This window comes from Puntigrus tetrazona, chromosome 15, assembly GCF_018831695.1.
Source record: "Puntigrus tetrazona isolate hp1 chromosome 15, ASM1883169v1, whole genome shotgun sequence".
Classification (NCBI taxonomy): domain Eukaryota; kingdom Metazoa; phylum Chordata; class Actinopteri; order Cypriniformes; family Cyprinidae; genus Puntigrus; species Puntigrus tetrazona.
Window position 1 is genome coordinate 18835602 of NC_056713.1, and position 26560 is coordinate 18862161.

The 26560-nt window shown below is 37.8% G+C and overlaps 2 protein-coding genes across 13 annotated transcripts in view; both read right to left on the bottom strand.

Annotated features, from left to right (window-relative positions):
• Positions 1-1401: 1401 nt before the first annotated feature.
• Positions 1402-19862, bottom strand: etv1 (ETS variant transcription factor 1). 9 transcript variants are annotated; one of them, XM_043259676.1, is made up of 13 exons: positions 19641-19862; positions 19217-19300; positions 18327-18414; positions 18032-18079; positions 13797-13850; positions 10799-10928; positions 8551-8727; positions 7404-7660; positions 5855-5923; positions 5667-5735; positions 5278-5447; positions 3682-3783; positions 1402-2825 (listed from the first exon to the last, which is right to left on the bottom strand). In XM_043259676.1, the coding sequence occupies exons 1-13, from the start codon at positions 19665-19667 to the stop codon at positions 2604-2606; spliced, it is 1497 nt and encodes a 498-aa protein (XP_043115611.1). In that variant the 5' UTR covers positions 19668-19862; the 3' UTR covers positions 1402-2603. The 9 variants fall into 9 exon arrangements, with proteins under 9 accessions (XP_043115611.1, XP_043115613.1, XP_043115612.1 ...); XM_043259678.1 differs by having other exon boundaries at positions 19232-19300; positions 19641-19859; XM_043259677.1 differs by having other exon boundaries at positions 7404-7648; positions 19641-19857.
• Positions 19863-21144: 1282 nt separating this feature from the next.
• dgkb (diacylglycerol kinase, beta) overlaps positions 21145-26560 on the bottom strand; it is a 41559-nt gene continuing 36143 nt past the window's right edge. For all 4 annotated transcript variants that reach the window (XM_043258948.1, XM_043258947.1, XM_043258949.1 and 1 more), the window contains 3 exons: positions 25186-25306; positions 24182-24242; positions 21145-22706 (listed from right to left, as the gene is read on the bottom strand). In XM_043258948.1, the coding sequence (XP_043114883.1) occupies positions 22602-22706; positions 24182-24242; positions 25186-25306 (287 nt within the window). In that variant the 3' untranslated portion in view covers positions 21145-22601. The remainder of the gene's footprint in view (positions 22707-24181; positions 24243-25185; positions 25307-26560) is intronic.

Sequence of the window (26560 nt, forward strand, 5' to 3'; positions counted from 1 at the left end):
ACACAAATATTAAATATTTGCTCGAGCGTTTAACACTTTCCGAATTGCTATTTATTTTCCGGGACTGTAAACAGTTTAAACGGTCATCCTTACATCAGTCCACCTTTCCAGCGCAACTTGTTCCCTTGAATTACCTCGTGAATGATTTATGTTCACCGCTATGGCTTTCGATGGCTGAAGGCTGAGGGCCAATAAAGATTTTTCATAGGTAAACACGCCGTATTAAAAGCCAGCGCTTCAAAGACGTTTGGGCTACAAGGAGAACATTTGGTCTCATTTCGCTTGTCAAACAAGCGAGTGTCACAACCACTCAGACAACACAAACCATTTCCCATAAGTAAACACAGCCCGCCGTAAAGCTAAGCGAGGTAGCAGGACTCTAAGCAAACAGACAGGATCAAGCTTAACCGCTGGAGCTACTTTGTTAATGGATCTAGTAGCTATTTGCTTGCAGGTAATAGCCGATTTATCGCTTCAAAGTGGTAAAAGCGCGTTAAAGGCAATTTTAGAGAGGTTTTAATGGGTCGTGGTGTCACAAATGTAGAAGCGCAGATTAGAAACCCAGCGGTGACCATTAAACCTGTAAAAATAGTCTGCGCTTTTCCATCTCGAAACAAATAAAAACGGTCTATTCTGGGCGTAGAGTATTCAAATAGACCTGAGAACAATTCAGCGTACGAGATAACAGAAAGAGGACATCTGTAGCCCTATTGAAAGACTTGTTTAACAAGATTAGCATGGAGATTATCAAACCTTACACAAGTCCTTTTTTTTCCCTCTGACCTCTTTTCAACTCGCTTTCCAGAGCACTTCCTTACCATTCCACCACATACTTCGAGCGCCGAGAGGTTTTGCATGCGATTTTAATGGGAGACGTTTGAATAAACCACAGTCATTTGTGCTTTTTTGGTAACCGTGACGGTCGTTTTAACAGCCAAATCTGACCACAGCTTCGGGCCAGTGTGTGCTTGATATTATGGGACACAGTTGTCAGGCTTGTTTACCACTTTGTTGTTGTGACGACTTGTTTGTATGAGCGTATAAAAAAATGACGGTTTGTCTGCACAGCGCAGACTAATACAAAGGTACTTTGAAATGGTATAAAAAGTCAACAAATTAAAGGATAAAGCAAAATCTATGTAATTTTGCTTTATTTACTTTAATTTAATTTGTACAATATATATATAGTGGCAAGCGTCAAAACAGTAAAAAGCCAGCGTTTTGCGAATTGGATAACAATTTCAAGTATTAATTCTATTTTTATCAGTTTTATTATGGATTTGGAACCTGAATTAACTATAGGGAACAACGCTGCTTATTTGCTTGGCTGTTTTTGTTATTGAAATATGAAAATAATTAAAAAAAAAAATCACTTTGTGCATACAAAAAAAACCAACCCAATTGTATTTCAACACTATTTTATTACAGAAGTGTAGCTATTGCCATTCCCTTCGCAATTATGTATATATTTTTTACATTCAATAAACACTGACGTTTTTTTTTTCCAATGTAAAAAAGAAAAGAAATAATGAACGTACTGCAGGGCATAGCTGCCGTCTGATCATATGTGACTAGATTTACACGAAAAGCAGCATTGAGGTGCATTAACCTGAATATACATGTTTTATATTTTCAGTGATGGCATGGGGAGCGAGTAATGGACCAACATCCACTTTTTTTTCTTAATAAAAAAGCAATTTGTCACTCTAATAGTAGAAATGTAGCATTAAAAGAATGATGTTCTGATCAAAAAGTCATATTCAGTGAAATACGGTGTTAAATATACTGTATTGTTGCTTTAAATAGATTTTCGAAAATTAGTACTTGAAACACCATGTACTGTAGTATTACAAAATCATGCTGTCATGGGATTTTTTTTTGTCTTTAATTCATTAAGAAAAAATCTGCTGTTCATTGAGAAAATTACCTGCATCTTCCCTCCTGTAAGATATTATATTCATAGGAGAATATATATATATAGGGGTATAACTTGAATATTAGCGTTTCACAAGTAACATGAATCAGTCGTTTCTTGTAATTAATGTGCTAGTAATTAATCACTGTATTGGTCCTGAACGTGCGAGAAAGGATGTATAAGGGCCATTTACTCAGTTCAGATATGTGCTCACTTTGAGATGGATTTTTAAGGATTTTATTTCCATAGTAATACACTGTATTATTTACTCAGTTTGACACCAAGGGAGAGAAAACAAATGCTGTGAAAATGGGTGAAAATAACAAAGCGCTCCATGAACAATCCAAGAGTTTCAATGGTAAAAGAGGTTGGGATTTTTCTACTCACGTGCTCCAGACTCTAACCTGTCTAAATAGTTCAAAACAGCTGTCCGAAGAGAGGCCATTGGCCCTCAAGAGTCTTTCGCTGTGAGAAAACGGCATGCTGAAACACCCCTTCCCCTTCAATAGCAACAAAAAAACACCAAAGGAGCATCTAACGTAACTACACCAGTACGTTTGTAGGTTTACACACTGCCATCATCCTCTGTCCATAAAGTGCTCTCTTTTGTCCTGGGGAATGACTGAAGGAAATGAGGGACAAGTCTGAATGTTCTTCGTTTTGTTTTGCGAATGGCCCGTAGCAGATTTCAGTAGACGTAGCCCTCGTTGTACGGGTGCGGGTTGCAGTAGCCGCCCTCTTGAATGTACGCCATGTTCTCATCGAAGTGTGACAGCGGCACGGTGTCTTCCTCGTTGATCTGCCGCTCCAGGTCGGTCTTCAGCACCGGACGCTGATTGTCAGGGAAGGCCATGGAGAACAAAGCCTCGGGGTCGCAGACAAACTTATACACGTATCTTTCGCCTGCCACCTTTGAGTCAAGAAACCATAATATTACTATACATATTACTATTCATTTCACAACATTAAAATTCATTTCACTTGCATTAAAAAAGTTTTTTCGAAAGTCTTTTAACGTGTCATGTTACGCAAAATGGCGTTACGGCGACGCAAAGGAGAATAATTGGTGAATAGAGATATTTTTTTTCTTTGCGCACAAAAAGTATTTTCGTAGATTCATAAAATTACGCTTGAACCACTGATGTCACCTGGACTATTTAAACACTTTAGAGTCGTTCAGTGTGAAAAAAAATATGACATTTTGAAATAATATGACGGCGTAAAAAAAAATTAACAAGCTTTGAAATAACTGTTTTAGAACAATAACATGTAAAAAAAAAAAAGATATATATTTTTCACTACATTAATTTCTAAATTTGGATGTTTTATTGTTCACTATAAATTACCATCTTTGCTTAAAATATCCAGAATCAAAAATTTTTTTTACACAACCTAAAAATATTCTTGCTATTTAAAAATATTTTGTATTCATAAAAACAACTAAAAATGAAAATGTAAAATTTGATCATTTTACCAAGTTTTATACCATATTAACCATTGTTGTTTTTACAGAATGTTCGGAAGAAACATTTATTCAAAATAGAAATCTAATGTTACATTATAAATTTCCTTTTGAACAATAGTGTAGTCAGATTTTAGCATTGCGGCTGAGCATTACATTTTCCTATTAGCATATGCGCTTATCATTAGCATCTTAGCATATTAAAAAAATTATGGAAAAGATGATGCATGCGAAAAGGACAATATTTTAAAAGTATACAAAACTGGCTGTGATGTTTTTGGGGTGTATCAGAAGCCTATATTACCTTTTGCATGATGCCTTTCTCATAGTAGTAGCGCAACGATCTGCTAAGCTTGTCGTAGTTCATGGCAGGCCGATTCTTTTGAATCCCCCAACGTCGCGCCACCTTCGAAGCAAAAGGGAATTGTTACAAATGAAGACGCTGCAAAAATACGGAAGGTTCACTAAACGAACTCTAACAAAGCACTTGGTCTGCGGCTAAACCCTGTCAAGAGTGAAATACAAGTCAGCGTCCTCTCGTTGGCCTCAGCCCTGCGCTCATACCTCTAGTCAGAGATGTGTTCATTAGGAACAGCAGATTGTGGCAGATGTTCCTGCACCTGTCCGCACGACCACCCACCTGTGCCCCCCTCCTTTTCAAATCTCCCTCCCACCATTCTCCCAGAGCCCGGCGCTGTGGGCCTTTTTCACTCTACTGCAGCTCATTCACGCCTTGCACCCGCCCAGACAATCCCAACGGCCCACAGTCACCTGATGGCATGAATGACTCCCCTGTTCCCTACAGCTGCCCTGTGGACCAGCGCCAGCACACAAACACACACACACACACACACACACACACACACAGGACTAACAAATCCCACTGTTGCCGACGCTTTACACAAACACACCTCTGTCCGTGCTTTCCAAACACTTCTGACTTTTTGGAGAGTCGACATGTTGAAATACTTTTTTTTTTTTTTTTTTTTTTTGGATGAACACGACAGGCGCTTTTGAACAAACAAATAAAGAGGCTCTCTAGGAATCAAAGTTGAGTATCGTGTGGGGGATAGTTTACATTTAGATAATGATGCAGTTAAGCAATGTGTTATTGTAACCTTATATTATAGCCAACTGTAGCATATTTGACGCACACAATTATCAGCATGATTACAACTTTGCTGAAAAGCAACTGCAGCATGTTTTTGCTCAGTTTGGGCCTCTGAATGAATCTGAGGTGTTTTATTTTTTTTCCCAGATGCTCTGGACCACAAAAACAGGCATAAGTAGCATATGTTTGTAGCAGTAGGCAAAAATACATTGTATGGGTCAAAATAAACCATTTTTATTTTATGCCAAAAATCATTAGGATATGAAGTTAAGGTCATGTGTCATGAAGATATTTTATAAATATCCAACCATAAATATATCAAAACGTTTGATTGGTAATATGTATTGCTATAAGAATGTATTTTTTATTTAATTTTTTTTTTAGATTTTTAGATTCACAAATAGTTGTATCTCTGACAAATCTTGTCCTATCCTAACAAACCGTACTTCAATGGAAAGCTTATTTATTATGTATATAACTCAATTTTAAAATAATTGGCACTTAAGACTGGTATTGTGGTCCACGGTCACATATTAGCTAAACATTCTCTTATATCTTATCAGTAAATATAATATTCAGAAATATGATATTCAGCCAAAAAAAACAACAGCTGTGAATTAAAAATGTAGGCTCAATAAACTTCCATTAAAAAAAGGCAAAAAAATCATTTGGGGAGTTAAATGTTTATAATAAATTTCTTTTTTTAGTTAGCTTTAAATTATAAATGCCCTGGAATATTTTCTTATTAAATCTCACAAACACTACATACAGATTAAATATATATAGTACCTCCTCGGGCTCAATGAGTTTAAACTCCATGCCCCGGCCTGTCCACGCAATGAAGTGTGAGTTTGAAGGGTCATCCAACAGGGCCACCAAAAACTGCCAGAGCTGCAGCGAGCCTCGTCTCTGATAGGTCGGGCCTTCGCGGTACAGCCCCGCCTCCTGCTTTATATCACCTGTGCGAACAAAAATGACAAAAGACGTTAGCTCACATAGCCAAGTCCTGTAATACCTATGAGCAAGACATTATCATGTTGAAACTGGGCGTAAAAAAATGCAATGGATAAAGTTGTCATGTGTCTGGAGATTATAGAAGATGACCGTACAGTAAAAGGTCAACTTATTATTTCATAAATAATATTGAACTCGGCACACAAATATAAATAAATACATACTTTCAACCTTCTCTGGTACCACGCAAGTGTCATCATAGAAGTGCCTTGCAACTTTGTCAAACATACATCCTATTGAATAAAGTAATTGAAATATTGTTAAAATCTGACTTTATACATTACACAAAACTTCAAATTAGACATTTTAAATAATAAAAAAGCCACATAAATCGTATAGTGTGGATAGTTACCCTCTGTTCTGTTATTGTGGGCCAGATATCCTTCCTGTCTAAGATATACAGAGTGACAGCTAGGCACTTCTGAAAAAAAGAACACAAAAAAAAATATTTTAAAAAGGCAGAAAAAATATGCATGGGTTCAGCTAAAGACTATAAAGAATTATTTATTTACTTTGCTTACTATTATTTTCCACTGTAAGACAACTGGGAACCAAATCCTATTTCTATTCTATTCAAAAGAGTAGGTTAAAACATTATGGCAGCAGATTTGTGAGGATGAACCGCAGTGGACGCCTCCCGCTCCGCGTCAGTCATGTTGTTTGTTGGAGCTGTGATTCAATCAAAGCAAAGCAAGACAGCTTAAGTGAATGCTCCATAAAACATCTAACCCTGTTCATTTGGACCTATAAAGATCTCTCAGGGTTTCATTCAAGTAATGGGCCTGTCGAGGAAATTACCGCTGATTAAATTAGCCGCTGACTGCCCAGTCCTTACACAGCTCACAACAAACAAGCTCCTTTATGAGGCAGAATAAATTCTTCTAAATGGCTGGGAGGGGATGCAAAACATGTCGATGATCTCCTCCGCTGATGTAAAGAACCAATGCAGACAAATCACGCACACTCAAGAAGCTCACTTCATTTGTTAGCTTTTAATGCGTCTAATTTTTATAGACAATAATTAGACAATATGTTTTAGATAGTAATGTCGACGTACAATGTAAAACTTAAGGCTGCAAAAATAGCTTTAATTTTTTTAAATATCACTAACAATTATTTAGGAACTGTCAGAGTATTAATAATAATAATAAACATGTAATTAAAAAGGAATTTTATAAACTGCATGTCAGAATTATTTTTATATTGTAAGCAATATTTCAAGATGAACGCATACTAGACTAAAGCATATATTATAGGTATAAACACTTGTTTCAAAATATAATAAATTAATTATGTTGCTTTGATATTAAGTAAACAGAAAAGGCCCCAGTATTACTGCTATTTTCCTCAGGTTAGATTTTACAGATTCACATAATCAACAGGAAACAGCTGAGAAGCAGAGCTGCGTTCTTTCCTGACGGGCGGCTGCTTCCACCTCCATTTTTATTTTTTATGAATGAAAACCAAAAGCCTCTTCATTCATGCCAGAGCTGGGCCGACAGCCTGGGGGCCCCTGGGGGAGAGATTAGGGGCCCCTCTCCTTTCCAGCCAGGCCCTCAGGAAATGAGATCAGGTCCAAATTTCCTAATAACACGCTAATTCTATCAATCTCCCAGTCCCTAATAAAGTTGCTATCTGGCTGTATGAGTATCCAAAAGAAAACAAAAGAAAAATGATCTTCAGACTGTTTCCTGTTAGTTTAATGAAGTGCATACCATCTCCGTACCCTTAGAAATCACGCTCGCTTTATTTATTTATTGAACAATCTTTTACCTTTTTATTTACTTTTCTGTTTTATTATTTAAGCCTTTAAAAAGCGCTCTGCCTGCTATATTGTGTAAATGATACGCATCGAGCATTATGAGTATGAGCAGAAAATAAATATTGTGAATGAAGCTCACCTGAGTCGTAGGTGAAGTCGCGAGGCTCTTGTTTGATCATCATGGAGTGAGGGTATGTCTGGGGCAGCGGCGCCCCCACCATGGCCGGATGCTCGAAGAGGGGGTCGCCGTACTCCTGCTTGAACCCCTGAGGAGGGAAGGGGATGCTGGGTTCTGACATCTGTCTGTGATACATGGGCCGTCCGTCCCGAGACATCGAAGGAGAGGGGAACGAATGACACGGCTCCGACAACTGCCGCCGAAATCTGAACAAAACACTGAGTAGAATAAGCATCACGTATGATATCTATCAGTCTGTCTGTCTGTCTTTTTGTCTATCCGTCTATCTCTCTGTCTGTCTGTCTATCTCTGTCTGTGTTTTTGTCTGTCTGTCTATCTCTGTCTGTGTTTTTGTCTGTCTGTCTGTCTATCTCTGTCTGTGTTTTTGTCTGTCTGTCTGTCTGTCTGTCTTTTTGTCTATCCGTCCGTCTGTCTGTCTGTCTTTTTGTCTATCCGTCCATCTCTCTGTCTGTCTATCTATCTCTCTGTCTGTCTGTCTGTCTGTCTGTCTATCTATCTCTCTGTCTGTCTGTCTGTCTGTCTGTCTGTCTGTCTATCTATCTATCTCTCTCTCTGTCTGTCTGTCTATCTGTCTGTCCATCCATCTCTCTGTCTGTCTGTCTATCTCTGTCTGTGTTTTTGTCTGTCTGTCTGTCTATCTCTGTCTGTGTTTTTGTCTGTCTGTCTGTCTATCTCTGTCTGTGTTTTTGTCTGTCTGTCTATCTCTGTCTGTGTTTTTGTCTGTCTGTCTGTCTGTCTGTCTGTCTTTTTGTCTATCCGTCCATCTCTCTGTCTGTCTATCTATCTCTCTGTCTGTCTGTCTGTCTGTCTTTTTGTCTATCCGTCCATCTCTCTGTCTGTCTATCTATCTCTCTGTCTGTCTGTCTGTCTGTCTATCTATCTATCTATCTCTCTGTCTATCTGTCTGTCCATCCATCTCTCTGTCTGTCTGTCTGTCTCTGTGTTTTTGTCTATCCGTCCATCTCTCTGTCTGTCTGTCTGTCTGTCTGTCTGTCTATCTATCTATCTGACTATCTATCTTTCAGTCTGTCTGTCTATCTCTCTGTCTGTCTGTCTCTGTCAGAGGTGTTTTGGTAATTGGCAGTACCTGTGGTCCATGGGGTAAGCGCTGTCAGGGGGTGCGAGGTGAGGGTACGTCCTGTCTGGTTTGGGGTTGGGGGCGGCGGTGGGAGACACATGCTGTCCAGGGGACACGGGCGTGCTGCAGGGGGTAGACACTGGGCTGGAGGCCTTCATTCCCGAGGGATGCTTCTGCTCGTAGGCACTGGAGACACCAGGGAACAGGAGCAGTTTAAGTTAGTCTTTCCTGAGGGCCTTCCAGGCTACTGAGATTATTATGAGACTGTTCTCGACTTTATTGCTGGAAAATTAAAAAAAAAAATTAAAAAAACATAACCGCTAAAGCTTTTTGTCTGCAGCGTACTGTAAAAGGCATGCTAAACTGGCGTTTCGAAAACGGCTGGAAATAATTAGTATTTAAAATATATTTCGATATCTTTTAAAATGTTTTTACAGTGAAAAATTCATTAAAATTTTTATAACAGCAGATTGTATGACATTTAATTATTTGTCTGGTGAACCATTGCAGAAAATTATTCTTAAGACTAAAGGTATTACAAATATAATTTATACAATAATAATACAAATAATTAATTCTAATTAAAATGAACATATAATATTTGTTAAAATATAAATTTAATTTACTGTTTATAAGTTTAGGGTCTCTTATGTTATCCAGGTCTGCATTTAATACAGTAAAGGCAGTAATATTGTAAAACATTATTTCAATTTAAAATATTCTATTTTAATTGTAGTTTAAGCATCATTACTGCAGTCTTCAATGTCACACAATTCTTCACAAATTCTAATACACTGATTTACTGCTAAATGGACATTTTTACCATTAATATTGATGTGAACCTTATTTATGAACCTTTTATTTGAAACATACATCTTTAGAAAGAGTAGGTTTACTCTCATATTTGATCAGTATAATAATAAAATTATTAACAAAATATGTAACAAAATCTAACAGACACTAGAACTTTTTTAACCATAGTGTATGTATATATATGATAGAATGATGCATATACTATGGATTTTTGATCTCTTGTGCAGGAATTGTTCACATAGTATTCTATGTCCCACAGTCCCCCACATCCAGCAGCTCACGTGCCACAATCGACAAGGTACCAAAGAGAAACCATCTGATATCTTGTCAGATACGAACCTTAACGCAATTACACTCCATTCAGAAACATTAAAAGACAAGGAAGGAACAGGCTTCTATGGGGCTCGACAATCTCCAAAGCACCTCTGAAGAGAACATCATTATCACAGAGGTTGTTGGTTCAGCTTGAGTGCCATCTGCAACACGAGGGCAGGTTGGCTCCTCCAGCGAAATAAAACATCCAGGCGAAATGTCATAAATTTAAAATCAAATCAATAGGAAGATGACAGTAACCAAGCAACCGTGTTTGCCGTAGACGCTTGTCCAAGTGGAAAAGCCATTTATTGCACTTAATGCGCCGTAGCGTAATTTCTTGTTTTTTTTTTTTCCGTGCGTGTTTTCTTCCCCCTTTCCAATTTCAGGTGGATCCCATTCAAATCATTTCGAACAGCACCTGCTGTACAGTTGCCTTTGAGTAAATAACTAAAGGAAAACTATTATTATTGTGCTTTTTTCCCCCATAGATCTTTTAAGACTATTCTTAGCTCAGGATGAAGACCCCATCTGCTTTAGGGCTGTTCTGTCAAATGAACGTCTGTGCTTTTATTCAGCCTTTAGTCACATATAAAAGGTGAAACACACACCAAGTGTAACACCTCAGTGCGGGAGCTGAATTTCTGCTGAAAATTCAGCGTCACGAGCAGCGCTATTAACAAACCCAACATTTGCATTCATAAATTAGGGGGTTTTTTTTCACAAAAACATCTGTAATTAGGAAAATAACACACCCTAAATTGACAAATAATAAGTAAAAATACTAAGTTAAACGGTAGCGTTATTGCAAATGTATGTAGACATATTCGGCCCATTTATCACTTAACTCTCTCACTCCAGATGCCGAGGCTGGATTTGCAAACCAAAATATGTGATGTTAGAGTCTCTCTGACAGCTGAAAGTATAAAGTTTAGAGCTGATTTTCACTGCTTTGGTGCAAAAACACTTGTGTTCACGCAGACGTCGCAGTCTAGCATGTCTAGCGTTCGACTAGTTACTACCGGTATTTTCTTATAACACTTGATGCATGCACGTTATACAATCATTTAGTGATTTAGAATCATTCATATACGAGATCGGATTATTTAATGCGGGATTCTGTGAATGTTACCTGATGTTATACAGGCACTTCTCCCCATAGTGGATTCTGAAGGGCCTCTCCTGACTGCAGGCTGAGCCCAGATCAGCACACGGACTGTGGGGCTCTCTCTTTATCCTCAACTGCAGCCCGTGGAACGCCACTGAGAAAGAGACAAACGTATAGATGTTTAAACCTCACCATATTCATTACTCGAAGATGCAGAAGTGTCATTTTAAACCGCAGTCATTCTCTCACTCACGCAAGGTAAAGTTGAGAAGACTACAGCATTTACATTTTTTCATGCATTCACCAAAAATCTGTTTGCATGCGAAAAGTTTGTGCTTTCAGCAAATTACAGATATGTAATAAAATACTTATAATAATAAATCTGAATCAATTTAGTAACCAAATTCCGTGGGAGCAACATTTAGGGACATTAAAGGCACAAAGTCAATTTAGTATTGTTTTTTTTGTTTAGTTTTTTTTATTGCCAAGAAGTATATTTAAACTGTAATCTTTGAAAACATGAAAAAAGGGAAGAAGAATAAAATAATTAATAGTAAGTACTTCATTGACTTGATTAAATTGGTTAAGAGTTAAGTTAAGAATATAAAAATCAATCTAAAGTAAAAAAAATAAATAAAAACGTAATTTATTTGGCAGTCTTCTGAAATTTTTAAATGGTCTTGTTAGGATGTGTCGTTGTTCATGATACTGGATTCTAAAAGTAGCTGTATGGATGAATAATTTATACTTGAGAAGACTTCTTGACGGACCATATTAAGAAGCACGTAGACAGACAAAGAGAAAAAAAATGCCATAATTGATTTTACGCAAAGGAATACGAGTAAACGAATCAATACAAAATCTGTTAGCATCACAGGACGTCATACGTGCAGGATGTCATTCCAGGATTGCAACAATTACACATTCATTGATTGGTGTTAATGGACAACATTTTCAAGAAGTCGTTTATGACATTTACTTTCTATTTTCTGTGTCCTTGCAATTTATGAAATGCATTAAAAGTACGTCTGAGTACGTCAGATGTCAACAGAAGTGGGCAACACCTTCGAAAAAACACCCAAAAACCTAATTGACTAAAATAAAGGGCTCTTATAAAATCAGTAGAACATCTTGAGTACAGCAAAATATTTATTTCTGAACTTGACTGAGCTATGCAAAATATTCACAAATTATTTCCATTGTTATGACATTAACTGAACATGCGCATTGCGTTTCTTTCCTTAAAGCTGCGCTCTAATAGATTTCATTTTCATAAATCAATAGTCTTTTCTCTGACGAAAGTCCATTCATAATGCTACCGAGCAACATTTTCACTGCTCCCCGTGTTACATAAAAGTGTATTTGGATACTGAACTGTTTCTAAATGTCATACTGGAGGTTTTTTTTCTGCGCTGATGGTCGTGCGTTTTCTCACCCTTCTCTCTTTCTCACTCTCACCTCTTCGCTGACTGTTACTCGCTGATAATAGATTCAGTCACACATTCTTCTTAAACACTGGGCTTGAATTACGATGGCCTTTACAAAAGGGCAAATAACTCAAATATAATCGTCGTTTGATCACACTTCCCCAGCCGCAAATCCCTATTATATTACTGTTTAAAACGATCTTTTACAGTACCACCACCATTAGGTTCAAATATGTACACTTTTAGTACTAATATGTACCTTTATGGAAGCAAAATGGACACTTTAGGTACAAAAATTGCACCTTTTGAAAAAGTGCTAGCCCCAGTGACAGCTTTAGTTCCTTTATTTCATAGAGTTCAGAGGCTGCATTTACGTGATCAAAAATACTGTAATAACATTTTAAAATGTAATTTATTCCAGTGATGGCAAAACTGAGCATTACTCAGTGTCACATGATTATTCAGAAACAAAGAGCTGCTTTAGTGCTCAGTTTTCAGACAAAATACTAATATGCTGTTACAGTGCTCAATTTCTGGTTTGTCAATTTTTTTTTAAACATTTGTGCAGTTTTTTAAGGGGGATGAATACTTTTGATCCATTTAATGCATCTTAAAAATATGAATTCCATAAAAAATATTTTTCAATATATATATATAGATACAGATTAGTAATCTATAGACTTCTATACAGATTACAAATCTTTACAAATATTTTCACAAAATAACCAGTTCATCAGGCCACACACGTCTAATGCGCAGCAGCAGTTTGAGAGGTGTATTTTCTGGCTCTGTTATCCCTGTATATCCCATTTGGAGGTGTTTTGTGGGAATGGACCACATGAAACGGAAGTGATCCACTGGCATTGTCGACTCAGACCCATATGGGAGGGCCAGGATGCCCGTTCAAGAGCCCAACCGCCATGCCCTCGCTCTACCTCCATCTGCCCGTCCCTCCTCTCCTCTGACGAAGCCAGCTAACACCCCACAGTTCCATCGTTTTTGCTTAAAAATACATATTGGAATGGAATGACACACACTTAAAAAAATACAGGCCCAAAAAAAGTGACATTTCACTACTCTTTTGTCACGGCCTACGCACACAATAAAGAAGGGATACAGGACAATAGCCCATTATCAGCAAACACTAGTATATTTTATTTGCCTAATGAGCTCGAGTTCTCTAGAAAGACAAAGCCCCCCTTTCTTCTCCCCTGCATCCTCAGTAGCAGAGTCTGTTTTGGCTCCTCTTTAAGACATAAGCTGGACTCGCTCCCCACTGTGCCTCATTCAGTCCATGCCACTTCCGACACTGGCACCGGCTCTGCCACGACCACTGCGCGCCAACTTTACTTCCTATGCCCATTTAAAGGCCTATTGCTTCTGGCTGCACTCGCTGAGAAGGTACACAACCCAGAGAACACACGCCGCTCGCGCTCTCTCTCTCCGTTTATTCACAGAAACAACGCGAGCAGCGCTCGGCAAATGTTCACACGAAATCGCCAAATCTGAGCTTCTTTTACAGTCAGAAGTCGCTTCGCAAAATACGAGCCGTTATTCGGCAGAGCTGCAGTAAAAAATACAAAAGTCACACTTACAGTTTTCGCTCTGAAAGTCTGGAACAAACTGCTCATCATTGTCGGGAACTTGAGCTGAGAGGAAAATAAGACAGAAAAGGGTAAATAAACAGGTTTTTCCTTCATAATTATTATATTAGTCACCCTAACGCAATCTCTCCTTTAATAAGTTACTTCCTCTCTGTAATTGAAACGCTAATTCTCAGACTGACCCATAAAGACATTTATTGGTTTAAAACAGACAAAACATATCCTCCAATTACGCCTGTAATTTCGTTTCGACTTCATTTGTTGGACAAAGCAGGCTCTCGCGTGTGAAACGCGCCCCTCATCCGTCTTGACATAACGGCGTCTTAAAATAAGTTTGAGAACGAAAAGATAAAATAAAACAAACCAAAAGGAAAAACACCTCGCCTCGTGATCCGACGCGCTTTACACAGCGCCTTCATAAGGATAGCCATGCAGCGAGAAAACACCTATTGTTCACACTGTCTAATTGGGACACATCCCCACTGGTGAATGCACCTGTACCTGCCGCGACGGCTGCCGTCCAAACAGAGCACGTTCCCCTACCTTTTCCCCCTCTCGTAGCTAATGCTAAAATAATGAAGCCTTCATACGGAGCTCAATTAAGCACATTCATGTTTATGTCACATGCGTTTGCACTCTTGCGAGACTTCTGTTGTTTATTGCCTGTTCAGCTCGGCACAAAGGCGCACCGAGGGCGGAGGAGAGCACGAGACCTCGCTGCACGGGGCTATTAGCACGTTTATTCCTCTGCGCTAAAATTGGATTTTCATTTTCACAACAACGGTAACAAGTCGCAACACGCACAAATCGACATTTGCTTTGTTAGAGGCAACAAGTTTAGCTCGGCTACTCGGGTTTTTCGGCTTTCTTTTTGGAAACGTCTGCGTGAATTGTAATGCAAGGCAAATCGATACGGAAGAACGTTTCACTTGCTTTTATTTGTTAAATACTATAGATGAAAGTAAAATTCTCATCCTTTTAAGTGGTTAATCAAATTTACTGGCGTACGTTTCATAATAAATTTTATTTTGTTTTTTTTTTTACTTCAAAATACTTGCTGTTTCTATGAAATTATGAAATGATCATGTCAGGACACATACGCTATAAATCATGCACAGTAAACAATTTATTAATAGCATCTGTAGGGCAAAACAATGGTTTGATAATTTTGTGCATGTGTGTGTTACTTCTTTACATTTTCAAAATTTATTTTTTCATATTTTACAACTTTGGACCGCACAAGCATTTTATTAACCGCATTTTGTTTCTGAGCTATAATGGTTAAAATAGAAATAAAAAGTACAAAAATTAAATAACACAGAAATAAAGAACAGAAATAGAAAATAAAATCTGTATATGCGTGAACTGACTTTCATAAAGTGTGACAACTAGCCCCGGTCTGTTCTACAACTTCATATCAGCCCCAGTTTATCTTTACAGCGTTTGTCAGTGTTTTGAAAAGGCCAGTCGAGCTCAACCGCAGCAGACGTCTTCACCGGGTTGAACTCCACCAGCGTTTCTCCGGCTGCTTCCAAAGCAAACACGAGCGAGGAAAATATTAAACAGTCCCCTCGACCAGATCAGAAGACAACGAACAAGCGCATTAAGAGTCAGAAAGGTGGCGTAAACATCAGTTGAAGAGAGAAAAGCTGAGAGGAAGGGAGAGACTGAGCAGCAGCCAGGATTCTCAGCAGGGTGAATGAGTCAACCTGTGAATGGGACAGCTGATCCCAGCACCACTCCTGAGGCTAGCTAAGGTGTTGGAGCATGTCCACCGGTTAAAGAAAAAAAAAGAGAAGAGCAGAAAACACACCAACTGCAGCCAGGCCAGGCCGCGAACGCCGCGGAGACTCGTAATCACCTCTCTGCCAAACAAAGAGGAAAAACCACTAAAAAAAGACTAGCGAAGACAGTAACCTTAATCCTGACGTGACATATTCAGTCAAGTCTTTTGTGAGTTTTTTAGACGTAATAAGTGACTGTCGGCTGTCTCTGGCCGAAATGACACATGTACGTCAAATGACGAGCCATCAGCTCTTTAGTCTACGCTGCCGGAAATTCAGTCCGTCGCTCATACGTCTTCCTCTTCTTTCCAATTACCTGAGCTAATAAATCTCTGAAATGAAACCGCTAGGTCTTCGTTTGGGTTCTAATGGACAGGAAGTCATATATTAAATCTATCTGCGATTTATCTCCAATCTTTGGGCGCTGCGGCTGATGGATGGAAGACAGGTTGAATTGTGCTCCTCACTGTAATATCTACTGCAGCTACTTTTTTTTTTTTTTTCCGCACACTTTTTTTTTTTTTCCTGCCGGATACACTAAAATATTTAAGTCATGTCTTATTCTTTTAGAGGCCCTGGGGTGGATTTGGCATAATCAAACTCACGACAAGGACAGTAAAGTCCGAAATCTGTTCTAAAGCGTACTTTTAATTTTAAAATCCACAATTATACTGCAAGCATTTTTAAATATATTAAAGAATACACGAGAGCGGTCTATTAAAAATTAAGATTCCCTTTTTTTATGCAGGTGGGCAAGTCCTGTTCGACACGTTAGATGTTTGGTTTTAAAAGGCGACCAGCGCACGCAACGGTACAGCCGGACTAAAGCAATTTTCAATGAAGTTATTTGAGACGATGCTAAATAAAAAGATACTTGATTAAGTCGGACTTTCATGTGGCATTCAAAAATTCAGTCACACAAGCCAGATGTAATGCGATCGCTAACAGAAAACAGACACACACTCATCTTCATTTCCTCTTTTTGTCCAAAGTGCACGCAAATGCATTCCATAGGCTGAAAGGCAGCTGGGGTTTCACAAATGCAAAGCGCTGGAATCGGTTTTACAAACTGCTTTGCATGATTTTCAGCTGTCCAACTACTTTGTTTTTTGTTGTCTTGCCAATTTGCAACCAAACTGCTTTTTGCAATAAACAGACAAAAGGCTGTTATGCCTGTCATGATTTGAGACTTACGTTTCAATCTTTTTCACAGCCTGTTATAATGAATAAAATCCGCAAAGCTTTTTTTTTTTTTTTTTACATTCTGATAAAAAAATGGAAACGTCACAGTATAATTGCAGCCAATTATGTACCAATATTTATAAACTAAAAAAAAGTTTTTTGAACTAATTATCAGATTCATTTGCATGCACGTAATCAGTCTTAAGTGTATAAACGTCCTCAGCAACATTTTCATAAATGTTAAAACATTTCAAAATCATTCACTTTTGCAGCCAGAAAAAATACTTTTTAGTAATGTTTTAGAACACTAAAAAAAATTTTGTTTTAGAGTTCAAATTTAACACACATTTTTGACATTAATTTTTAAAAGTTGAGCATTTAGAAAATTTTAACAACGTTGTTAACAGGTTAAAATCTAACATTTTCTAGACAAGAAAAACAAAAAAATTTTAACTTCGAAATGCTTTGCATTTACATTTTTTTAACGTAACACTGTAAGAAATTTGACATTTCTATCACACTCAAATATTTCCAAACAAATTAACAATCAACCAGAGAGTGAACCATCTACTAACCTAAAGGTCGGTGCTGCAAGCAAGGTGGGAAGAAGACACTCGCGCTTAACTCCTGAAGCATCACGTTTGAGTTAGACCACAAGCAGCATGCCTTGCCATGAGAAACAAAAAAATGCCAAAAACAACCAAAAAAAAAAAGTTGGGGGGGTTGAGAACGAAGCGCTCAAAGTTGAAGCTCTTGAAGCGGTCTACCGTCAATCCATCTATTTAACCGAATGAGTTACGAAAATAAAGAAAAACCTAACGTACGAGAAAGAGAGGGATGCGAAAAAGAAAAGGAGTGAGGGAGAGAAGGTGTGCGCGTGTGCGTGCGTGCGAGAGAGAGAGGTGGCAGTGTTGGTGGCTCGTCTGCCTTAGCTCCTGCCAAAAGCGGACGAGAGGAGAAGAGAGTGAGCGAGACTGCAAGTTCTTCTGGTAATTTGTGATGACACTCAAAGTAGAACCTCCTCGGTCTCCCCCTAGACTCCTGCTCTTCTCAAGCACTAATGTATGCATGACACACCAAGTGCCTTCGCTACAGATGCATTAATTGGACTGCAGATTAGGTCTGTAACTTGAGGCATATTTGCTCCCCTCCCCCAAATCCACCCCCCCTCCCCACCTCCACGCTCTCTCCGCTTCTTCAGCTTCAAAACAAAAGCTCGATCAACCAGCGAGAAACGCTGAGCGAGAGCGAAGAGCTTACCTTCAGCGAGCCAGGTCTCCTGAAGTTGGCTGAGATCTTGAAACAGCTCTAAAAAAAACAAAGAAGGCAGAGTCAGAGACGGCCAAACAACAGGTACAAAGCTTTAATTATGAGCCGTGACCCTCAGCGCCTCTCCACTCCCGGTCTCAAAGCCCTCCGAAGACCGAGGCGAGTGCAGCTGATTGAGATTTTAAAGCCCCGAGTGCAGGTGGCAACGAGCGATATTGCATTTTGGCGAGATGTTAAGAAGGCGTGAAATGAACATTGTCTTTTTCACCCACACCTGAGTGCTTACCCTCGGTGTCCAACGCCAGGTCAGAGTTAATGAATTTTCTCTTCCTGTCCTTCGCCGGTCTCGTGCTGGACGTCTTTCCCCGAGGATTCTAAGCAGAAAGCAACAGATCAATTGCCTCAGATGGAGATGGAGTGTGTCGAGTTTGCTTTTGAAAGGCATGCAACACACAACTGCAGCTTCGCGCGTCGCGCCTACTGCGAGATTTTGTAGTTAGTGGAGCTTTTAACTTTTTTTTTAAAAAAAATTGAATGTAAAACTTTTATTTTAGATACGATGAAGGCCTTGATCACCCCTCAAGGGAAGTTTTGATTTTGATGGACCCAACGTGTTAGTTGATTATTATTATTATTATTATTATTATTTTTATTTATTTATTTTTTTTTTATTATTATCTGAAGAAGTCTCTAAAAAGAAAAATTTTGGTAGTGACATCTATTTTTAGAAAATTTGAAATTTCAGTCTTCACAACATCACTTCTCATTTTCAAGCTTTTTTAACAATTATTTAGTCAAATGCATTTGTAACAGCAAAAAAAATTTTTTTTAAAAAATGAACCGCACTTCTTGTAAAAAATGTGTGAAACACAATTTTAACAAGGGAAACATTTAACACAATGTATTATACAAGGGACTTTACACAGTCCAAAATATAGCAGTTCTGGCATATAAGTAGTTTAATGCACAAAACAGGATTGACAGCTATTAAAAATTCATACTACAAATCAATGATTATTAACGTCTTCGAAATCAGTCCAGAAGTGAAGAATCGCACACATATAAATATAAAATGACAGACCTGTCACGTTACGGTTTAAAAAACAAAACAGATTCTCGTCATCAGTCAATTATAGGACAGATACATATTTACAATCACGGAGAGCGCTGATTTACCTTCATCCGACTTACATGAGATTTTATGAAAGGCACTTGTTGGTCGTGAAGTCCGTCCATCCTGCAGCGCGCCGTCCGATCACCCTTTGAAGTAGCAGACTGAGTTTAAGCGATTTATTAGAGATGGAGCACGAACCGCTGCGCTCTCGAGCGCGTTCAGCGGCTCCATTCATAAATATATCTTTCATTTGACCGACTGCATGCTGGCTATATAACAGACATTAAACGCAGCAGATCCGTGACACTTTATAAATAAAAGTTGCAAGTGTCCTAATGTAAATATATGTTTCGATGCTGCGCGTGCGTAACGCGGTGAGCCGGTCCTCCGAAGGGACTGGACTTTTGGAAACTCTTTTTTTTTCTGTTTCTAGTTACGTTTTACTGAAGCGTCGAAGGCGACGGAGAACTTAAAGCTTGCACTCACCCCAGTGAACGCGCCGCATTGACGCATGGACGTGTCGACGGACTGAATGAGAAAAGCGCTCTCGCGTCTCTCCTCCGCGCTCGAGTCAACACGCACTCGCTGCCTGCTGCTCCAGGGGCCTCCCTTCAGAAACAGCCGGCGCCCCGCTTCCCATTGGCTGCCACTGTCCTCCGCCGGATCGGATTTCCACCCGTCAATCAAGAGCCTATTTCACCGTTCCTTCATTAAAATATGCAAAACTGATATTGCAATTATAAGGTGTTTATTTATGAGAAACACAGCACGTTGTTATAATCTCTCTTGTGGCTATGCTTTGGAAATGATGTGCGCGCAGACATCGGCTCCCGTATATAAGGCTTACAAATGACCTAACGGCTTTCGACGAGCTGGAAAAGCTTTCAAACTTTTAAAGGGTGAAATAAACAAGCACAGGCTCAGAATGGACCAAAAATTGTTACGAGTAAATCTTGGACAATTTAATGTAGCGGTTCTCAACTTGGGGGGGCATGGCCCCCTAGAGGCCCTCAACAAACTTCCAAAGGGGGCTCTGAAATTATGGAAGCATATAATTATGCATAACGTCGACCTTTCAGAATAACTTTATTCCGAATTGTTGTGCAATGGGTTACGTATCCTGTAAAAATGTAAAATAATTAAATATACAATATATTATCGATTCTCAATAATTGTAACAGCAAGAAAGAATCATAAAAAATACAGAACATAGAATCACTTTTTTTATTTTTTTAAATTTGTGAGTCTCTGTGGATGATTTTACCTATTATTTGAATATTAGTGCTATCTATATAGGGTGAGGAGGATCTTTCCCCCATAACACCTATGGTTATAGATATGCTTTCACACCTTATCTGACCTTTGAGATGAAGTTCATTATATCCATTTACATGCAACATATTTAACACGTGCTAAAAGTGTCAGTCCGGCGGTTCCTCGTGTCAAAGCTCCAATCACATCATTAAGAAACATCCAACATGTCACTTTTGCAGGATCAGGTAAACCAGCGCATAAGCAGAGGGACTTCCATTATAGGGAACTGATGGAACTTAAAGTGACGTTTTAAGTCGTTCTTGACGCAATGTATATTCCCGGGAGCTTTACAGAAGGCAGGACAGGTATGAATGTTCATTCGACAGGTTAACGTTAAAAGGTTACAACCAGAGGGACGCATTTGTTGTCAGGTCAGGAGGTGAGCGGTTCCAGCAAGCTGACAGGTTCAGAAGGTCAAATATAGAGTTACAAATGTACAAATTACCTGGCATATTAAAAATGGTTGTTTTTGCTGATTTCAAAACATTTATAAAGGGATCAAAAGGTTCAATATATTTATATATATTTATATATATATATATATATATATATATATATATATATATATATATATATATATATATATATATATATATTTAACTATATCTGAATAATTATAGGGTCTTAAACAGCTTGATCTCAGTCCTGTGAAGAAAAAAAAAAATATGCACAAGTATTTGACATGGCACATTAATATCGATTCTTTTAATGACTTTGCACAGCATCATATACGGCATCATATACGCATGTTATAATAGGCAAGCATAAAGTGCAACACTCACTTTTATACAATATAAACTCTCAATTCATCTTGAACATTCTCTGTATATACGGTTTATAAATTATGGCAGCTATTTTAACTTTTTACTGCATTTTAACTGCTAAAAATGTCACGCGTCATATCTCGATCCAACATGCAAATTCATCAGGCAAGTTCATCGTCAGTTCATTGCACAAAGCACTTATTATGAACGGCGGGCTATGTGGGGGCGAGTGAAGATAAACCAGGTTTAAGCAGAAACTGAAGTTACCAGGATGTGTCTCACATCATTGCATGCTGCTATCACAAGAAAAGGAAAGGTGCAGTCGCACATTTGCTTTAGCTCTGGCAGAAGTGCATCACAACACATGAATATGCATGAGCAAAGCACCTTGTGACCATGACAACCACGTCTTGTAAACACAAAATACAACAAAATAGCCTTTCGATCTGATTCTTCATCAACAAGCAAGCAGCTTCGTCTTAAAATAAAACACATACAGGCATTAAAAAGCCCGACTCTGGACGAGGATTGTCTAACAGTAACCTAAAACATCCGTTTGGGCTTGTAATATAAAAAATGTTTGTCCAAGTTTATGCTTTTGGAAAATTCTCTTCAATGTTTAGTCGATCCTGCTTCAAGTAACTTGACTGTGATTAGTGTTTTAGAAAGTACCATTGATTTAGAAAACCAGTTAAATGATTTTTTGATTTTTAAAAAGCAACTTCCAAAACAATGAATACATGTTTATAAGAATCAAGTTGCATGATTAACTTTAGAACATGCTGTCATAGAAATCACCTACGGACATGGTATAACACCTTTTTTTTATATTGAAAAACAACTGGGTGCCAGTTTTCAGATGCAAAATAAAATAAAATACTGAAATACAAAATAGAATATTTTAAAAAGTTCTGGATTTTAACCCAGCATGCAAAAGAATACGAAAAGCTCACCACTAGACCAACACATTACATGTCTTAAGTTAAAAAGTACTTTGTTTTTCGTTTGGCCGTGTCTCATCTCACATTTGGCACCAGGAAATCCAACACTTCCTAAATAACACACCAAAAATAAAACTGTTCTGAAGTGTTTTACAGTGTCTATTATCCTCAAATCTCTCGGATTCCGATTCCGGTTCAAACCAAAACGTACCTTTTTAAACATTTGTGAAGCAAAACCTTCCCCAAGTTTGGCTTTTTCCTCCCAGCTTGTACTGCGTTAACGGCAGTTTAATCAAATAGCTGAGACAGCAAGCTGGTGGCTGAAGTGATCAGCTGAAATCTAGAGATCTGTAGCCTAACCGCAGCTGTCACAGAGGTTTTCACCATTCACGTGAACTCTACAGCAGGTGTAGCTTTGATCTCGGGTGTCAGTCTTTACTCTCTCTGCGGTCCCGTCGAAAGAAGGAGAAGAAGCTAGAGCTCTGAGGAGGACCCATCAGCATACGGGCTTGATTCTCATGCACGATTTTAATCTGTCGGAAAGAGTGACAAATATAACGAGAAAATGTCTACGTTACATGATATGAATTCATAAAGATGACCAGATGAGGGCAGATATATGTTATATGCACTGGCTTAATACACTAATAAAGGCACAAAACTTGCCAAAGAGTCACTCCAAGACAAAACAAAGAAGGCAACTAATGGACTAGAATGTGAAGTGAAAGTGTCATTAAATTCTTGTTTATTAACTCTGTTCCTGTCACATTTAATTGGGTGCTGAATTCCCTATTTGTGGGTCAATTATAATTCCACATCAAAGGTGATGGTAAATATCAAGCTCTTCTCTTTGAATTCACCCATTTGCTTTGTTCATGAAAGTATTCAAACACAGTAATGGTAATCAGAAGGTAAATGGTACTGAACACCTCAAAAAGAAAACCTTTGGAGCATTTAAGTTTAATTAAGAGGAAGAGTCAACATGACATTTTTTAACATATGGGGTGAAATCGAGAGTGTTCATATATAATGCACATTTATTGGAATCATGCCCTTTTTAATGTCTGCCGGGAACAATTTCGAAAGACAAGATATAATTAGGTGCTTATTTTTATGAATAATAAACGTAATGTTTCTCCGTGGACTAAAATGAATCTTTATTGCTAAATAATAAAAAAACTTTTTTTGGAACATTATTAATTTTTTTATTTAATGTTTAATTTTAGTGATAATATTTATATATATATATATATATATATATATATATATATATATATATATATATATATATATATATTTATATTTATATTTTTTTTTTTTGTTTCCACACTGATTTTATGCAATACAGAACAAAAAGACACTAATTTACACACAAACCTTCACAAGCAAACACAGATACAATCCAGCGCGCCTAAAAATGGATTAGCATAATCACTTTTGCTGAGGATAAGCTGGAACACCTGAATATTGACTGTAGTGTCTCAAAAGCATTCCTTACGTTTACTGACACTAATTAAGCCTTAACGAAGCCATAGGTTGCCATGGAGATCACCTGCTACGATAACAGTTTTGTTGGTGTCTACCTTTAACCACAGTTTTAATCTACAGGTACAAGTGCTCCTTCCAATTAATTGTGTTGTCATGCTTTTTGGATTCCAGGCATCGACAAAATGAAGTATATGTAAATGAACACTGCACTTCAGAAAAGATGCTTTCAGAGAAGGGAAACTTTAATTAAAAGCAAACAAAGCTTCGAATCTTGCAAATGAGGTGGTTGTTTCGGGATGGAGCGCATTTTCAGCTTTCTTGTAAAACGCTGCTGTGATTTTTACACAAGATATCGGGAGAATCTAAGACTGACCAACTAAATCCGGTTTAGAGGGAAACGCAGAGTGAGAAAAATGCTCTTAAAAATATTCCTACACTTCAACATTCATAAAAGGTTAACACATGCAATAAAAAGGACATTTAAGTATATAAAAATATTAAATGTGTATGCTATACTTACAGTGCATGGGCTCTGCATCCATGGCTCACCATCTATTTGCATAGGAAGGGCTTTACTGGTTCTGTCAATGGAACATAGTTATATGAAGTAATGTTGAAACATAAATAATATAATAAGTAGAACATATTTTTATTGATATACAGTACAGTATATATGTAAACATCAAGATTTTTTCATGCACCATTTTAAATATCTTTCTATCATAAGTCTTGTACACTTCAACAATGTGTTAAATGAACTCTGAATGAAGTCAAAGCACTGTATAAATATTCTGTTGTCTTTACAACACTACTCAAAAAGTTTTAGTCTGCACAATATTTAATTTTCTTTTAAATAAGTCTCATGCTCACTAAGGCAACAAAGTAAATACAGTAAAGCAATACAGTAAAAACAGTAATATTGTGAACTATTATTAGGATTGTTTTTTTTATATATATTTTAAAATATAATTTATTTCTGTGGTGCCAAAGCTAAATTTTCATTACTTAATGTGCTAATTTACTGCTCAAACATTTCTTATTTTAATTCACCTTTAATATATTCATTTTATTTATTTATTAATTGTATTTTAGTAAACATTTAAAAAAGACACACAGTATGTATGTATATGTATATATATATATATATATATATATATATATATATATATATATATATATATATATATATATATATATATATTATATGTAAACTGTCATTTTGGATGCAACAGCATTTGACAGCACTGATATATGTTATCATATATATATATATATATATATATATATATATATATATAGGGATAGAGAGAGAGAGAGAGAGAGAGAGATTTAAGGTCTTCAATATCACTTTTAATAATTTTTAAAAGTTAGCTGAGTTAAGTATTCCTAAAAAAAAATTCTACTATAGAAATAATGTTCCCCAAAAGCACTACTTCATTGGACAGGTAAACATTTCTAAATTCAGTATATTAGGAACACCACACTGGAAGATGGGGTTGATTTGTAATTACAATGAAATGTAACCTGATAATGATGGAGGAACACTGGGCCAGACGTCTGCCTGCACTCTTCAGACCTGTGTAGATCTGCCCCATCTCCATCGCCCCCTCCAGCCCCACCACCTCCAACAGCTGATCAGACGGGTCTGAGAGACAGAAAGAAAACTAAACGAGGTCAACCTGATCTGAAAAAGACGAGTTGCACTTGAGCAGATCTTCATCTAAGGAACTTCTTTCGCTAAGAGACATTTTCATTCACAGCATTTAATTACATAAAAAGTCTAGTCTGGTTGAAGTCTCTGAACTTACAATGACCTCTTAGCTATTCTGGATCCAGACAATGAATCTTGAATCAATCTGCCAGGATGCAACATAAAAAAATTTGCATTTATAATTTGTTTAGCAAAAAAACATCTGCTAAATGATACATACAAATTTGTAACGCACGCAAGATATTCCTAAAGTGAATTATTTAGCATTATCATTAACGTACATGAGGTACACCGTGTACACCAAACAGCCCATACCAGACAGCCCTCTCCCTCCAAAACACAAAACCAATATCAATATCCCTGTCAAAATGTGTTAGCCTGTTAAACCATCCGCTTTCTACCAAACGCTCAAGCCTGACCCGTGGGGGATGTCAGGGGGAAAAGATTATGAGGAGAAAGACCAAAAGAGAAGATGAGGAGCAGACAGTGGAGGTGTGTTTGGGCGGAAGGGGGGGAGCGTGTGAGAAGGAGAGAAAAAAAAAGCAGACAAGCTTGATTTGGAATCTTCACAGTCTGCCTTCCGCTCTAAAAAAGCATAAATTGTCACCGTTGGAGAAAAGGAGGGGAGAAAAAAACACCAACAACCCACAAACAAAACACCTATTAATTAGAATGCGACACTGATGCAAAGCAATCTTGTGTTCTTCCATATTTATTAATTTCTTTTTTGTTTTGAAGTTATGAGCATTGATTTTTCCTCGGTCGGAGGTCCAGTGTCGCGCTGGGACCATCTGTTCAGTAACAGCTCCTATGAGTCTTCCTCTCCTCCTCCACACACACACACACACACACACACACACACACACACACACGGTGTCATTCAGTCCACAGACAGGCAACAGTCAAACCACACAAACAGAAGTGAGTGCTGGCAAGGTTCTGACCGCTAGAGCAAGGTCCAGTCAGGTCTGTTGCACTCAAATCATTTCTATTTATGCTTTAGCCACTTTTGAAATCTTGGTGAGATGGAAAAAGAGAGGGAATGTGTGATCAGGAAATGTTGCAAGCAAAGTTCAAACTCTAACATAAGCACTATGGCTTAATGCACATATTGAACACGTATCTTCACATTCCTCCTCACATTCTTTAAAATTGCATATTACTATTCTAATCATATATTTGAATGCT

Coding starts and splice junctions, on each gene's coding strand:
- etv1 (XM_043259676.1), bottom strand. CDS start 19,667: ATGCGTCAATGCGGCGCGTTCACTGGG. Junction 13,851..18,031: donor GGAGACCTGGCTCGCTGAAG/GTAAGCTCTTCG, acceptor TTTTCCTCTCAG/CTCAAGTTCCCGACAATGAT. Junction 10,929..13,796: donor AGACTTTCAGAGCGAAAACT/GTAAGTGTGACT, acceptor TCTCTTTCTCAG/TGGCGTTCCACGGGCTGCAG.